The sequence below is a fragment of the Rana temporaria genome (genome assembly GCF_905171775.1).
Source record: "Rana temporaria chromosome 9 unlocalized genomic scaffold, aRanTem1.1 chr9f, whole genome shotgun sequence".
NCBI lineage: Eukaryota > Metazoa > Chordata > Amphibia > Anura > Ranidae > Rana > Rana temporaria.
Genome location: NW_024404482.1, coordinates 486774 through 503631, shown reverse-complemented (window position 1 = coordinate 503631; position 16858 = coordinate 486774). Strand labels below are relative to the sequence as shown.

The 16858-nt window shown below is 51.9% G+C and overlaps 1 protein-coding gene across 1 annotated transcript; it reads right to left on the bottom strand.

Moving 5' to 3' along the window:
• Nucleotides 1-1907: 1907 nt before the first annotated feature.
• Nucleotides 1908-9268, bottom strand: LOC120921941. Its single transcript, XM_040334451.1, has 4 exons — nt 5098-9268; nt 2955-3108; nt 2765-2866; nt 1908-1912 (listed from the first exon to the last, which is right to left on the bottom strand). The coding sequence occupies exons 1-4, from the start codon at nt 9193-9195 to the stop codon at nt 1908-1910; spliced, it is 4359 nt and encodes a 1452-aa protein (XP_040190385.1). The 5' UTR covers nt 9196-9268.
• Between the last annotated feature and the right edge of the window lie 7590 nt (nt 9269-16858).

The following is a 16858-nucleotide window of genomic DNA, read 5'->3' as shown; positions in this document are numbered from 1 at the left end:
AAATTGTCTAACCCTGGGATATGTAATCCTGCTTTCAGAAGGCGGAGTCAGTAGGGGAAGAAGCAAGATACCATGGGATATGTAGTCCTGCTTTTAGAAAGGAGGAGAAATTTCAGGAGGCGGAGTCAGTAGGGGGAAGCAGCAAGATACCATGGGATATGTAGTCCTGCCTTCAGAAAAGGAAGCATTTCAGGAGGCAGAGTAAGCAAGATACCATGGGATATGTAGTCCTGTCTTCAGAAAGGAGGGGGAGTTTCAGGAGGCGGAGTCAGTAGGGGAAGCTGCAAGATAATATGGGATATGTAGTCCTGCCTTCAGAAAGGAGGAGGAGTTTCAGGAGGCGGAGTCAGTAGGGGAAGCCGCACGATACCATGGGATATGTAGTCCTGCTTTCAGAAAGGAGGAGAAATTTCAGGAGGCGGAGTCAGTAGGGGGAAGCAGCAAGATACCATGGGATATGTAGTCCTGCCTTCAGAAAGGAGGAGAAATTTCAGGAGGCGGAGTCAGTAGGGGAAAGCAGCAAGATACCATGGGATTTGTAGTCCTGCTTTCAGAAAGGAGGAGAAATTTCAGGAGGCGGAGTCAGTAGGGGAAAGCAGCAAGATACCATGGGATATGTAGTCCTGCCTTCAGAAAGGAGGAGAAATTTCAGGAGGCGGAGTCAGTAGGGGAAAGCAGCAAGATACCATGGGATTTGTAGTCCTGCTTTCAGAAAGGAGGAGAAATTTCAGGAGGCGGAGTCAGTAGGGGAAAGCAGCAAGATACCATGGGATATGTAGTCCTGCCTCCAGAAAAGGAAGCATTTCAGGAGGCGGAGTAAGCAAGATACCATGGGATATAGAGTCCTGCCTTCAGAAAGGAGGAGTTTCAGGAGGCGGAGTCAGTAGGGGAAGCCGCACGATACCATGGGATACAGGCAGCACTCACACCATGACAGGAGATATTTTCAGTAATCTTCTATTGAAATGCTGATGAACGTGCGCTGTGATCATACATTTCCTATACACTACACCACCAGCGATCACTGACCTGTACCAGTCACAGGAAGTGGATGGCGTGAACTTTCTCCGGAAGGTTCTGCCCTCATTGGTTGAGTCTGCGGAGTCAGAATATTTGGTCTTGCGGTCCCTTTGAAGGCGGACTCTCTGGTGGGAGCCGTTTGAGACGCGGGCGGCTTGGCTGGTTTCCTGACAGGAGGGCCGTCTCCTTTCACCGGGACAAACTTCCTCTGCGGCATCAATGAAGGAAACTGCGTCCTTCTTCCTGAAACACGGGGTCAAAGTTCATCTCTTTATTATTACCTGTCAGATTGCACACCAATACATGGACTGGGCTTACCCCATCCACCTCGACACCCCCACCCCCCCCCCCACCGTGAGCCGCTTCAGGGTCCTGTTCCCCTTTGCAATGATTGAGCCTGGAAGTGATGGGAATTTGGTCACTTCCAGGTTCCAGGGGGGGGAAGGGAAGCGGATATAACCCTACTGTCAAGGGATGCTGTGTCCATCTATGAACAGAAGAGAAAAACATCCACTTTAACACCTTCATGCACTCTCTCTCGCATGGTGTGGAGTCCTTGCGGGTACGCTCCCGTGATACAGTGAGCGGCTATGGCCGCATCACTCGGCCCCGCCCCCCCCCCCAGTGCGCCACATCATCGGATGCGATTGACAGCATTGAAGGCAATGGCTGCGCCGCTTTCAATCAACCAATGAATGAGCCGGGAAGAGGGCAGAAAAGACTAGTCGTTCACGGCGCGGGACTTTGAGGGGTCAGGTAGGGGGGGGGGGGGTCGCTAATGCAGATGTTTTTTTCACCTTAATGCATGAAAGTAAAAAAACGTTTCCCTTTACAACCCCCTTTAATGTATTATCCGAGAGGGGGGGAAAATAAAATAAAAAATAAAGTTACTCTAAAGTGTGGAATAAAAATATTAAATACAATTAAATGTAATTAAAGTATAAAAATTAATATAAATATAAAAAAAAAATTCTAAATTAAATCTAAAAATAAATGTAAATATAAAAGTAAACCTAAATCTAAAAATACATCCAATTAAAAATAAATCTAAATATAAAAATAAATCTAATAAAAATAAATCTAATTAAATATAAAAATAAATGTAAATATAAATGTAAACCTAAATCTAAAAATAAATCTAAATTAAATAAAAAAATACATCCAATTAAAAATAAATCGCATTAAATATAAAAATAAATCTAATTAAATATAAAAATAAATGTAAATATAAATGTAAACCTAAAAATAAATCTAAATTAAATATAAAAATACATCCAATTAAAAATAAATCTAATTAAATTTAAAAATAAATGTAAATATAAAAGTAAATATAAAAATAAATCTAAAATAAATATAAAAATAAATCTAATATTATAAGAATAAATTTGTATTGGACCTGACCTAGGACTTTTACTCGACTAAAACTGGACTTCTCCCCATCCCAAGCCTGCTATTGGACAAATCATGGAGCAGCAAACTGATAAAGTCCCTCAGCTCATTGAACACCCCCTCCCCCCCCCCAATCAGCATGTCCCTCATACATAGTCTTTTGAATTGGAGGGGGGGGGGGGGGTGAGAATACAGCAAGGTATGGATAGGGACGGCCAGCACTGCAGCACACCTGATTGGCTCCCGATGTAGGCACCCTTTCACAGCTGTGTGGAAGAGTACAGGAGGCCATCACCAAGTCCTATTCAGGTCCCCCCCCCCCCCCCCCACATTGGCTCCATCAGTGACCGCTTACCTGAGACGCTGGATTGTGGCTTTAATAAGGTTTTCCGGGAGCTCGGGTTGAGTGGCGGCTGTAGAGCGGAACTTCCCGGCTTGGTGAGGAAAGATTTGATTCCTGCAGATGAGATGAAAAAAAAAATTTAAGTATTTTTTATTTTATTTACTATGTTTTTTCCAGCAATGATGCTTCATATTCTCCTTACCAGTAGATGGCGCTGTGGATATGTCAGAAGTCAGATCTTGTACAAAGGTGGTGACATTCTGCGTCGCCGACACTCTGCTGCTCGGGGTGCAAAGCTGTGAGGGGGGGTGGGTTGGAGCGCCGGGGGGCTTGGATTGCAGAGCGCCAGACCGCGGCTTTATATATATAAAAAAAACGGGAGAAATATTACCAGGTACAGCGGCCATGACCATACAGAGGAACACCAGAAATATGCAACTATTTATCCCACTTCAAAGTTCACTAAAGCCAAAACTGCATAGGGTGACCCTCCAACTCTGCACCCCCACCTCCATTTTTCTCCCCCCCCCTGTCATGTATATCTTCAAGCTGGCAGTCCTCTGATGTCACTTCCTCTCCAACCCCTGGACAGCGCAGTGCTCAAGCAATGACATATGAGCACCGCTCTATCCAGCAGTACTGGGGAGTCCAGGTTGCACGATGGCATAACCACAACCACCCCCCCTGCAGGCATGTCCATGATGGGTGCACTGTGGGACACAAGGGGTGCTGGAAGCTTTGCAACCTCTGCCCCTCAGTGCACCCAAAAGTCCTACAGCCTCCTAGAGACCCCCTAGCCCCCTCCCAGACACTCGTCCCTCACAATTGCCCCCCAAGGATTTGGCTATCAGTGCTCTGTAGCCCAGCACTGTTCCTCTTCTGGATTGAAAGACACCCCCCCCCCCCCCGAATATGGGCTGGATGTCATTCAATCCAGAAGAGGAACAGTGCTGGGCTACAGAGCACTGATAGCCAAATCCTTGGGGGCAATTGTGAGGGATGAGTGTCTGGGAGGGGGGCTGGAGGACTTTTGGGTGCACTGAGGGACACGGGCAGAGGTTGGGGGCACAAAAGCTTTGCAGCATGCTAGAATGCACTGCAGGGGGCCCAAAAGGTGCACTGTGGGACACGGTTGAGGTTGGAGGCACTATAGGAGACCAACGGCTCTGCAGCAAGCTAGAAGGTACTACAGGGCATTGGGGAGCACTTCAGGCTCCCTGTGGAAAACTGCTGGAATTTGGGTGCCGGACGCTTTGTAGCAAGCTAGAAGGCACTAGGGGGGGCTGGGGTGCTCCGAGATACTCCTGGAGCTTGGTTGTACTTATGGTGGCTGGAAGCTTTGCAGCAAGCTAGGAGGGGGCGAAGGGGAACTCTTGAAGCTTGGGGAGGGGTGCTTATAGGGTCTGGAAGCTATGCAGCCAACTAGAAAGCACTACAGGGGGCTGGGGTGCACTGTGGGACACTCTTGGAGCTTGGGGGTGCTTATGATGGCTGGAAGCTTTGCTGAAAGCTAGGAGGAGGCCAATGTGCACTGTGGGACACTCCTGGAGCTTGGGGGGGGGGGGGGGGGCGTGCTTATGGGGGCTGGGAGCTAGAAAGCACTACAAAGGGCTGTCGTGCACAAGGGGTGCTGGAAGCTTTGCAGCAAGCACTACAGGGGGCTGGGGTGCACTGCGGGACACAAGGGGTGCTGGAGGTTTTGCAGTAAGCACTACAAGGGGCTGGGTGCACTGTGGGACACAAGGGGTGCTGGAAGCTTTACAGCAAGCACTACAAGGTGCTGGGGTGCACTGTGGGACACAGAGGTTGGGAGGCACAATGGGGGCTGGAAGCTTTGCAGCAAGATAGAAGGGGGCTAGAGTGCACTGTGGGACACTCCTGGAGCTTGGGGGTACTTTTGGCTTGATGCAAAGCTCCCAGCCGCCATAAGGTACTCAAGGAGGTTGGGAAGCACTGTGGGGGCTTCGGGCTCTCTGGGCAGGGTGGCACAATGGGAACTGGGAAGCACTGTGGCAGCTTAGGGAATCTGCAGATGTCTTGAGGCCCTAAAGGAGGCCGTGCCCCTGGTGGTTGAGAACCATAGCCCCAACCCATGGGTCTTCAAACTACGGCCCTCCAGTTGTTCAGGAACTACAAATTTCCATCATGCCTAGTCATGTCTGAATGTCAGTGTGTTACAATGCCTCATGGGATGTGTAGTTTTACAACAGCTGGAGGGCCGTAGTTTGAGGATCCCTGCCCTAACCAATAACTTGTCTCTACTGATCAATTTCCTGAAAACATACGACATTCTGCTCCTCTCTAATACAAAAGAAAACGTTGACATGTCCTCGGAGTATACAAACCTTTGCCGCAGCACCTTTCAGAGTCTTGAGGCCGCTCCCGACAAGCTTGCTCGGTGCCGTGATCCCCGATTTCTCCTCCATGTTCTGCTTTGTGTTGCCCCCATTAGGTCTTGGCAAGCCTGACCGGGCCAGTGGAGGTCTAATACTTCCCCTTACAGGAATACCCCTTGGAGGAATTTTGGAAGTCATTGGCTCCTTCGTTTGTCCTGTGGGATTTTGGCACAGAGATAGGGCCCGGCGTGCAGCGGGTATACCAGTAGTTTGGGAGTATGGCGCAGTTCCTTGTACCCCTTTGTTCTGTGGCTTGTGACCTTCATTCCTGGGCACCATCAGTTTAGACTGCGCGCTCGCACAGTCTACTGTTGGATCCTTGTGTGGAGGCGCCATCACACAGCCCAGGGGCGCAGTCGGATTTTGCGGTTCAGCTTTCTGAAAGAGGAAATTGTTATACCCCGGGACGGGGGTAGAGGTGACAAAAGACAGAGACCCCACTGAGAAGACGCTGACGTCCTGGACGTTCTCCTCCTCCTGAATCATGCTGAAGGACTCAGAGGCCAAAAACCGACCCTTGGAGGGAGGCACTTCCTTCATAAAGTGATTGTCACTTCCTTCATTATTTCCTGAATTTTCTTGGTCATCTGGTCTACTTTGAGTGGCCGTGCCGACTAATGTGCCACGATCAGCATGGGTTCCATCAGATACAGGCATCTGGTCTTCTGCATGAGTGCCAATGAGGTCTTCAGCTTTATTGGTGATCATTACTTCATTTTCCGGACTTGCATGGGTCACATCAGATACAGCTATATGGTCCTCTCCATGACGGATATGGATAGTATCGGATTTATTAGTGATAATTATGTCCTCAGAAGGACCAAAAATATTCCTTGAGGCCTTTGAAGACCCTGGAAAGTTTCTGCCCTCATTGAGATCACAGGTTGGCACAGATGTTGGGGAAACTTTTGGAGACGTGATGTTGTTGTTGTCGTCTTTAAACCCTTCTGCCGAGTTCATGGCACTCCTAGCACCATTACCCATCGTAGAGAATACTCCACTTATACCAGATACGTCCTTTAGCACTATACCTGGCATACCCTGTGATGAGGCTTTGGACTCAATGTCAAAAATGTGATTTTGGGCAACATGGCCACCCTGTGAAAAGCCAACGTCTTCTGTGGCACCATCACAGACTTCCATCCTACGTGCCAGATTGCTGGAATCTGCAGTGGCTTTAGCCGATGTTCCATATACTGTGGCGCTGCCAGTTTCTTTGCCTTTTCCCTCATCCTGCGTCATAACAATATTGTGCGTTCCATTTGCAGAATCATTAGGAGCTGGCCTGATAGCTTGTGTGGTGTTCACAGACCTGCTGGACTCATGAACGGATAGAATCTCACCTGCGCTAATTGGAGAAGGCTCTGGTTTCACGTTCGTATTGGCGACACAACTTTCTTGGGTGAATACCAAATGCTGAGTGGAATTGTAGATACAACCTTCATGGTTTGAGACCATCTTTTGGGTATTGGTGACACAACCTTCATGGTTTGATACCAAATTCTGAGTGGAATTGGAGATACAACCTTCATGGTTTAAAACCATATCTTGGGTGGCAACAGTGACACAACCTTCATGGCTTGATACCATATCTTGGGTAGTATTGATGACACAACCTTCCTGGTTCAATACCATTTCCCGAGTGGAATTGGAGATACAACCTTCATGGTTTGATACCATATCTTTGGTAGTATTGGTGACACAATCTTCATGGTTTGATACCATATCTTTGGTAGTATTGGTGACACAACCTTCATGGTTCAATACCAAATTCTGAGTGGAATTGGGGATACAACCTTCATGGTTTGATACCATATCTTGGGTGGCAACAGTGACACAACCTTCATGGCTCAATACTATATCTTGGGTAGTATTGATGACACAACCTTCATGGTTCAATACCATTTCCCGAGTGGAATTGGAGATACAACCTTCATGGTTTGATACCATATCTTCGGTAGTATTGGTGACACAACCTTCATGGTTCAATACCAAATTTGGAGTGGAATTGGGGATACAACCTTCATGGTTTGAAACCATATCTTGGGTGGCAACAGTGACACAACCTTCATGGCTCGATACCATATCTTGGGTAGTATTGATGACACAACCTTCATGGTTTGATACCATATCTTCGGTAGTATTGGTGACACAACCTTCATGGTTCAATACCAAATTCTGAGTGGAATTGGGGATACAACCTTCATGGTTTGATACCATTTCTTGAGTGGCAACGGTGACACAACCTTCTTTGTTTGATACAAGCTCCGGAGAGGTATTTGGGATGAAAACATTAGGGTTAGATACCATCTTCTGAGTCGTATCGGGGACATAAGTATCTTGGTTTGAGACAATCTCACGAGTGGTATTGGCAACACAAACTCCTTGGTTTGATACCATCTCCTGGGTGGTATTGGGGATACAACCTTCTAGGTTTGACACCATCTCCTGAGTGGTATTGATAAAAGTTTCTTGTTTAGATACAATCTCCTGAGCAATATTCGTGACACAACCTTCTTGGCTGGACACAAGCTCCTGAGTGATATAGGTGACACAACCTTCATGGCTTGATCCCATCTCCTGAGTAATATTGACAGTCTGCGGCACCACCCCCTGGGTAATATTGGCAAGAGAATCCCCCTCATTCAGGGAAGCCACCATGCTCTCCACTCCAGCCACAGACGATGGTGGCTCTTCCTCCAACACCCAAGAGTTGCTGACTGCTTCATCGATCTCACCAAGAAAAGACAGGGTGTGCTGCGTCCGGTTGGTGGAAGTCTGCGACGCGGCTTTTATCTCAAGGTCGGCATGTACTCTGCCATTGTCTTTAGTCACCAAAGCAATTTCTTGAGTGAGATCACAGACCGTTCCGGGAGATTCCATCACTTCCGTTGTGTTCAACATCTGGAACTCCCGAGGAGCCGATTCGATCTTATGTGTGGCCTTTGCCATCTTGCAGATATCCTGGGTAGTGCCGACACACGGGAGTGCGATACCCTCATGTGAAGCATCAGCCCCATCATATTCCAGATTGCTGGTTAGGTTGGACCCAACAAGCTCCTCCATTAGAGAGGTATTCATGGTCCCAGAAGCCGACTTGGAGGCCTTTATAGATTCACAGGGAAGCTCATCGGCCTTAGAAGATGGTGGAGACAATTTCTGCCTTTTTATACAACATTCTCCATCTTTTTCGGGAGAAAAAGCTGAAATCCCTTCCAGAAGCGAGTCATTCGCCGGTTGTCCTTTGCCGTTTTTATTACCAAAATCAGAAAAGCTGAATTCCTGAAGCTGCATGTCCGTCCTTTCCAAATCCAACAGGCTCTCCCCAAACAGCGAGGTGCCATCGTTCACAGGGCTGTTCTCCACCGACGAAATCATTTCGGAAACCTCCCAAGCCAGCATGGACTTAAAGGGCGTGCTGTCATAGGGAGGAGGCTCGGCATCGATGGCGGACACGTCCAGCTCCTCAGCTTTCCTCTTGCCGGGACTCTTCCGACCCTCCTTTTCTGAGCCCATAATCTGCTTTGCTATTCTCTGGCACTCCACGGCAAAAGAACTTCTATACAGAGGAGACCTCGGTGGACTTTGACCCAACACGGCGTCACAACCTTGCGCTACTTCCATCGGACAGGCTTGGCCTTTCACGGCATTGGACTCCATATCCATTTCCATCACCGGAGAGAGTTTCTTCTTGGCCTTTCCTTTAGTGTTTATCGGAGTGCTGAAATATTTGTTGGTGGCGTTGGAGACGACGCCGGCAGATTCCGGCCCCTCGCCGTCACTTCCCGATGATGGATCTGAGAAGAAGGACACCTTCACCCTGGAAGAAGGTTTTGGAGAATACTGCAGTCTGCTGGTCATGGCTTGGGCGTCGCTTGGCGGGCGAAGGTCCTCCTCGATGTGGACGCCGACCTTCGGAGCTTTTTGTATCGAGGGGCTTTCTCCGCCGGAGTCGCTCATCTTTCCTTTCCATGGAGCCGAGGCACCGGAGCTCAGCGCCCGCTTATTGCTGAGGTCCTTCAGGGCCCTGCGCTCAAACCTTTTCATGCCCGAGGGTTTGGCAGGTGGCCCCTCCAGGTTTGGAAGGGAAGCTCACCGATTCCGAAGAAAGAGAGTTTCTTGAGCTGAAAAATATATAAAAAGAGAAAATAAGAAAAAATGAAGTTTCTAATTAGAACACAAAAACACCAGTTACAGAGATATGTGAAGACAACGGGTAAAGCTTTGGGTGGGGAATAGTGAAGACTTCTCAGGTCCCTTCGGGGGAGGGGGGAGACTTCCCTTCACTTCCCGTCCCAGAGACACAAACCAAGAACTGAAGAAATCCTGTTGTCACCAGAACTGGATTCCCCCATTGGAAGATTTTCCTTCCATTTCGGGAACAGTCACCAGGAGAGACAGACAGCAATAAAAACCTGACAGGGGTTCTAACAAGTTTTGAAATAAAGTAATAAAATATAATAAATTATAAAAAGATAATACAAGTTATTATATTATAATAAATATTATAATATAAATATTAAAATTATAATATGATAAAAATAAAATTATACAATATTTAGGGTTGTCCCGATACCACTTTTTTAGGACAAGTACCGATACTTTTTTTAAATGTGTCCCCAAATGCAGCCATGTCCCCCCACAGATGCAGCCATGCCCCCCCAGATCCAGCCACTACCCCCCCAAAACCAGCCACGTCTCCCCCCCCATATCCAGCCACGTCTCCCCCCCCCCCATATCCAGCCACGTCTCCCCCCCCCCCATATCCAGCCACGTCTCCCCCCCCCCATATTCAGCCACGTCTCCCCCCCCATATCCAGCCATGTCTCCCCCCCCCCATATCCAGCCACGTCTCCCCCCCCATATCCAGCCACGTCTCCCCTCCCCATATCCAGCCACGTCTCCCCCTCCCCATATCCAGCCACGTCTCCCCCCCCCCATATCCAGCCACGTCTCCCCCCCCCCATATCCAGCCACGTCTCCCCCCCCATATCCAGCCACGTCTCCCCCCCCATATCCAGCCACGTCTCCCCCCCCATATCCAGCCACGTCCCCCACCCCCCTATCCAGCCACGTCACCCCCTCCCCATATCCAGCCACGTCTCCCCCTCCCCATATCCAGCCACGTCTCCCCCTCCCCATATCCAGCCACGTCTCCCCCTCCCCATATCCAGCCACGTCTCCCCCTCCCCATATCCAGCCACGTCTCCCCCCCATATCCAGCCACGTCTCCCCCCCCATGTAGCCACGTCCCGCTTACCTGCATCCCCGCTACCGCCGACTATGTAATACGCGCCGGGAACATTACAGCTTTGAATAGCTGTAATGATTGGCGCTGCGTATAGACACTCCCCCTCGCTCAGGATTGGACAGTTCACCCGAGCAAGGGGGAGTGTCTATGCGCGGCGCGAATCATTACAGCTATTCAAAGCTGTAATGTTCCCGGCGCGTATTACAGTCGGCGGTAGCGGGGATGCGGCGTAACGGCGGCGGGATGCGGCGTGACGGGGGAAGTATTCTATTTTGGTATCAGGGGTATTTGCGGGAGTACGAGTACTCCTGCAAATACTCAGAATCTGTCCCGATACTAGTATCGGTATCGGGACAACCCTAATAATATTAACCCCTTCCATACCGGGGGGGGGGGGCACTTACACACCCTCCTACCCAGACCAATTTTTAGCTTTCAGCGCTGTTGCACTTTGAATGACAATTGCGCGGTCGTGCTACACTGTACCCAAACTACATTTTTCTAATTTTGTACCCACAAATAGAGATTTCTTTTGGTGGTATTTGATCACCTCTGATTTTTATTTACTGCAAAAGAAATTAAAAAAATGACCGAAAATTTTGAAAAAAAAAAAAAACGTTTTTTTTTGTTTCTGTCATAAAACATTGTAAACAAGTACATTTTCTCCTTCACTGATGGACACTGCACTGACGGGCACCGATGAGGTGGCATTGATGGGCACTGATGATGGGCAGATACAGGCGGGACTATCGTATGTGTTGTACTAATGGATGCCAATCAGTGCCAAACGATGCCTGCCAATCAGCGATGCCCAGTGTGGGCCACTGATTGGCATGCATTATTTGTGTCATTGTCATCCCTGGTGGGCTAGGGTGGCATACCTGTGTTTTGGTTTTGCATCCCTGGTGGTCCAGTGGCATCCCTGGTGGTCCAGTGGGCATCCCTGGTGGTCCAGTGGGCCTCCTCGGGGGGGCTGTGCGGATAATTGATCAGCACAAACCCCCCCTATCAGAGGAGCAGCGATCGCTCTCCTCTACTCGCGTCTGACAGGAGCTGGGGGGGGGCAACAGGGGCCCCGCCACTGGAGCTGGGGGGGGGGGCAACAGGTGCCCAGCCACTGGAGCTGGGGGGGGGGGGCAAAAGGTGCCCCGCCACTGGAGCTGGGGGGGGGGCAAAAGGTGCCCCGCCACTGGAGCTGGGGGGGGGGGGGGGACAGGTGCCCCGCCACTGGAGCTGGGGGGGGGGGGGGGGGACAGGTGCCCCGCCACTGGAGCTTGGGGGGGGGACAGGTGCCCCGCCACTGGAGCTTGGGGGGGGGGGGGGGACAGGTGCCCCGCCACTGGAGCTGGGGGGGGGGGGGACAGGTGCCCCGCCACTGGGGCTTGGGGGGGGGGGACAGGTGCCCCGCCACTGGAGCTGGGGGGGGACAGGTGCCCCGCCACTGGAGCTGGGGGGGGGGGGGACAGGTGCCCCACCACTGGGGGGAGGGAGGGGGGAATAGTGTCCCATCATTGGTGTCAGTGGGAGGAATGGTGTACCAAGGGGCAGATAAAGGCGAGCAGAGGGCCACATCCGGCCCCCGGGCCGCAGTTTGGAGAGCCCTGTATTATACATTGCATCTCTCAGTATTGATCTCTCCCTCCTGTACACACATCCCCCACCAGGGGGCGCTCTATCCTCGGATCTCTGATTGACGCTCCCTCCGCAGTCCTGGTGCTCCGGTCAGTCTCCCCTCCTCCCCTCCATGCGGTGATAAAGGCGGCCCCTCCCGGGCTCTGCACACAACCCCCCTACTCTCCTCACCTTTTTCGGTCTCTCCCGGTCGTTGCCTCCGTTTGGGGTAACCGCCAAGTATTCAAAGTCCCAAGCAGCCGACACGGCCCAATGAAATAACGCCACGTCACAAGAGCGTCCGGAAGTCACGTTTTTCCTCGTACGTCCGTACGTAGAGCCAGGCGGCCATCTTGGTTAAGGGCACCGTGCCCAAAAGTAAAACAAAACAAAGTGTTTTCTAACTTTTTTTTTCCTCCTTCCCATTTTAAATACAATAAAACTTTATAAAACATATTAAGAACACAATATGATGGCGAAGCTCACAAATTTCCTGAATTAAAGTGCCGGGACAAACATACTAAACTGTGCCCCCCCCCCCCAGGATGCATGAGCACTATGTGTCAGCAAACCCCCCCCCCCAGGATGCATGAGCACTATGTGTCAGCAAAACCCCCCCCCAGGATGCATGAGCACTATGTGTCAGCAAAAATCCCCCCCAGGATGCATGAGCACTATGTGTCAGCAAGAATCCCCCCCCCCAGGATGCATGAGCACTATGTGTCAGCAAAAATCCCCCCCCCCAGGATGCATGAGCACTATGTGTCAGCAAAAATCCCCCCCAGGATGCATGAGCACTATGTGTCAGCAAGAACCCCCCCCCCCAGGATGCATGAGCACTATGTGTCAGCAAAAATCCCCCCCCCCCAGGATGCATGAGCACTATGTGTCAGCAAACCCCCCCCCCAGGATGCATGAGCACTATGTGTCAGCAAACCCCCCCCCCCAGGATGCATGAGCACTATGTGTCAGCAAAACCCCCCCCCAGGATGCATGAGCACTATGTGTCAGCAAAAATCCCCCCCAGGATGCATGAGCACTATGTGTCAGCAAGAATCCCCCCCCCCCCAGGATGCATGAGCACTATGTGTCAGCAAAAACCCCCCCCCCCCAGGATGCATGAGCACTATGTGTCAGCAAAAATCCCCCCCAGGATGCATGAGCACTATGTGTCAGCAAGAATCCCCCCCCCCCAGGATGCATGAGCACTATGTGTCAGCAAAAATCCCCCCCCCCCAGGATGCATGAGCACTATGTGTCAGCAAAAAACCCCCCCCAGGATGCATGAGCACTATGTGTCAGCAAAAATCCCCCCCCCAGGATGCATGAGCACTATGTGTCAGCAAAAATCCCCCCCAGGATGCATGAGCACTATGTGTCAGCAAAAATCCCCCCCCCAGGATGCATGAGCACTATGTGTCAGCAAACCCCCCCCCAGGATGCATGAGCACTATGTGTCAGCAAACCCCCCCCCCAGGATGCATGAGCACTATGTGTCAGCAAACCCCCCCCCCCAGGAGGCATGAGCACTATGTGTCAGCAACCCCCCCCCCCCAGGATGCATGAGCACTATGTGTCAGCAAACCCCCCCCCCCAGGATGCATGAGCACTATGTGTCAGCAAAAACCCCCCCCCCAGGATGCATGAGCACTATGTGTCAGCAAAAATCCCCCCCAGGATGCATGAGCACTATGTGTCAGCAAGAATCCCCCCCCCCAGGATGCATGAGCACTATGTGTCAGCAAAAATCCCCCCCCCAGGATGCATGAGCACTATGTGTCAGCAAAAACCCCCCCCAGGATGCATGAGCACTATGTGTCAGCAAGAATCCCCCCCCCCAGGATGCATGAGCACTATGTGTCAGCAAAAATCCCCCCCCCCCAGGATGCATGAGCACTATGTGTCAGCAAAAATCCCCCCCCCAGGATGCATGAGCACTATGTGTCAGCAAAAATCCCCCCCCAGGATGCATGAGCACTATGTGTCAGCAAAAATCCCCCCCCCAGGATGCATGAGCACTATGTGTCAGCAAAAATCCCCCCCAGGATGCATGAGCACTATGTGTCAGCAAAAATCCCCCCCCCCAGGATGCATGAGCACTATGTGTCAGCAAACCCCCCCCCAGGATGCATGAGCACTATGTGTCAGCAAACCCCCCCCCCCCAGGATGCATGAGCACTATGTGTCAGCAAACCCCCCCCCCCAGGATGCATGAGCACTATGTGTCAGCAACCCCCCCCCCAGGATGCATGAGCACTATGTGTCAGCAAACCCCCCCCCAGGATGCATGAGCACTATGTGGCAGCAAACCCCCCCCCCAGGATGCATGAGCACTATGAGTCAGCAAAACCCCCCCCCAGGATGCATGAGCACTATGTGTCAGCAAAAATCCCCCCCCAGGATGCATGAGCACTATGTGTCAGCAACCCCCCCCCCCCCAGGATGCATGAGCACTATGTGTCAGCAAACCCCCCCCAGGATGCATGAGCACTATGTGTCAGCAAACCCCCCCCAAGATGCATGAGCACTATGTGTCAGCAAACCCCCCCCCCAGGATGCATGAGCACTATGTGTCAGCAAACCCCCCCCCCCCAGGATGCATGAGCACTATGTGTCAGCAAAACCCCCCCCCCAGGATGCATGAGCACTACGTGTCAGCAAAAATCCCCCCCCAGGATGCATGAGCACTATGTGTCAGCAAAAATCTCCCCCCAGGATGCATGAGCACTGTGTCAGCAAAAATTCCCCCAGGATGCATGAGCACTATGTGTCAGCAAACCCCCCCCAGGATGCATGAGCACTATGTGTCAGCAAACCCCCCCCCAGGATGCATGAGCACTATGTGTCAGCAAAAATCCCCCCCCCCAGGATGCATGAGCACTATGTGTCAGCAAAAATCCCCCCCCCAGGATGCATGAGCACTATGTGTCAGCAAAAATTCCCCCAGGATGCATGAGCACTATGTGTCAGCAAACCCCCCCCCCCAGGATGCATGAGCACTATGTGTCAGCAACCCCCCCCCCCCCAGGATGCATGAGCACTATGTGTCAGCAAACCCCCCCCCAGGATGCATGAGCACTATGTGTCAGCAAACCCCCCCCCCCCCAGGATGCATGAGCACTATGTGTCAGCAAACCCCCCCCCCCCCCAGGATGCATGAGCACTATGTGTCAGCAACCCCCCCCCAGGATGCAAGAGCACTATGTGTCAGCAAACCCCCCCCCCCAGGATGCATGAGCACTATGTGTCAGCAAACCCCCCCCCCAGGATGCATGAGCACTATGTGTCAGCAAAAACCCCCCCCCCAGGATGCATGAGCACTATGTGTCAGCAAAAACCCCCCCCCAGGATGCATGAGCACTATGTGTCAGCAACCCCCCCCCCCCAGGATGCATGAGCACTATGTGTCAGCAAACCCCCCCCCCCCAGGATGCATGAGCACTATGTGTCAGCAAACCCCCCCCCCAGGATGCATGAGCACTATGTGTCAGCAAAACCCCCCCCCCCCAGGATGCATGAGCACTATGTGTCAGCAAAACCCCCCCCCCCCCAGGATGCATGAGCACTACGTGTCAGCAAAAATCCCCCCCCAGGATGCATGAGCACTATGTGTCAGCAAAAATCTCCCCCCAGGATGCATGAGCACTGTGTCAGCAAAAATTCCCCCAGGATGCATGAGCACTATGTGTCAGCAAACCCCCCCCAGGATGCATGAGCACTATGTGTCAGCAAACCCCCCCCCCAGGATGCATGAGCACTATGTGTCAGCAAAAATCCCCCCCCCAGGATGCATGAGCACTATGTGTCAGCAAAAATCCCCCCCCCAGGATGCATGAGCACTATGTGTCAGCAAAAATTCCCCCAGGATGCATGAGCACTATGTGTCAGCAAACCCCCCCCCAGGATGCATGAGCACTATGTGTCAGCAACCCCCCCCCCAGGATGCATGAGCACTATGTGTCAGCAAAACCCCCCCCCCAGGATGCATGAGCACTATGTGTCAGCAAAACCCCCCCAGGATGCATGAGCACTATGTGTCAGCAAAAATCCCCCCCCCCCAGGATGCATGAGCACTATGTGTCAGCAAACCCCCCCCCCAGGATGCATGAGCACTATGTGTCAGCAAAAATCCCCCCCCAGGATGCATGAGCACTATGTGTCAGCAAAAATCCCCCCCCCCAGGATGCATGAGCACTATGTGTCAGCAAAACCCCCCCCCCAGGATGCATGAGCACTATGTGTCAGCAAAAATCCCCCCAGGATGCATGAGCACTATGTGTCAGCAAAAATCCCCCCCCCCAGGATGCATGAGCACTATGTGTCAGCAAAAATCCCCCCCCCAGGATGCATGAGCACTATGTGTCAGCAAAAATCCCCCCCCAGGATGCATGAGCACTATGTGTCAGCAAACCCCCCCCCCCAGGATGCATGAGCACTATGTGTCAGCAAAAATCCCCCCCAGGATGCATGAGCACTACGTGATGGGCGTGGAGACGCAGCACTGATGGGCGCTGGTGAGGCGGCACTGATGGGCGCTGGTGAGGGCTGCACTGATGGGCACTGGTGAGGGCTGCACTAATGGGCGCTGGTGAGGCTGCAACGATGGGCGCTGGTGAGGCGGCACTGATGGGTGCTGGTGACGCTGCACTAATGGGTGCTGGTGAGGCGGCACTGATGGGCGCTGGTGAGGTGGCACTGATGGGCGCTGGGTGAGGCTGCACCGATGAGCGCTGGTGAGGCTGCAACGATGGGCGCTGGTGAGGCGGCACTGATGGGTGCTGGTGACGCTGCACTAATGGGTGCTGGTGAGGCGGCACTGATGGGCGCTGGTGAGGTGGCACTGATGGG

What these genes read in the sequence shown, in the direction of transcription:
- LOC120921941 (XM_040334451.1), bottom strand. Translation starts at nt 9,195, where the DNA reads ATGAAAAGGTTTGAGCGCAGGGCCCTGAAGGACCTCAGCAATAAGCGG. An exon ending in TGAAAGGTGCTGCGGCAAAG is followed by an intron (nt 3,109 to 5,097) that starts GTTTGTATACTC and finishes ATATATATAAAG; the next exon opens with CCGCGGTCTGGCGCTCTGCA. An exon ending in ATCCACAGCGCCATCTACTG is followed by an intron (nt 2,867 to 2,954) that starts GTAAGGAGAATA and finishes TCTCATCTGCAG; the next exon opens with GAATCAAATCTTTCCTCACC.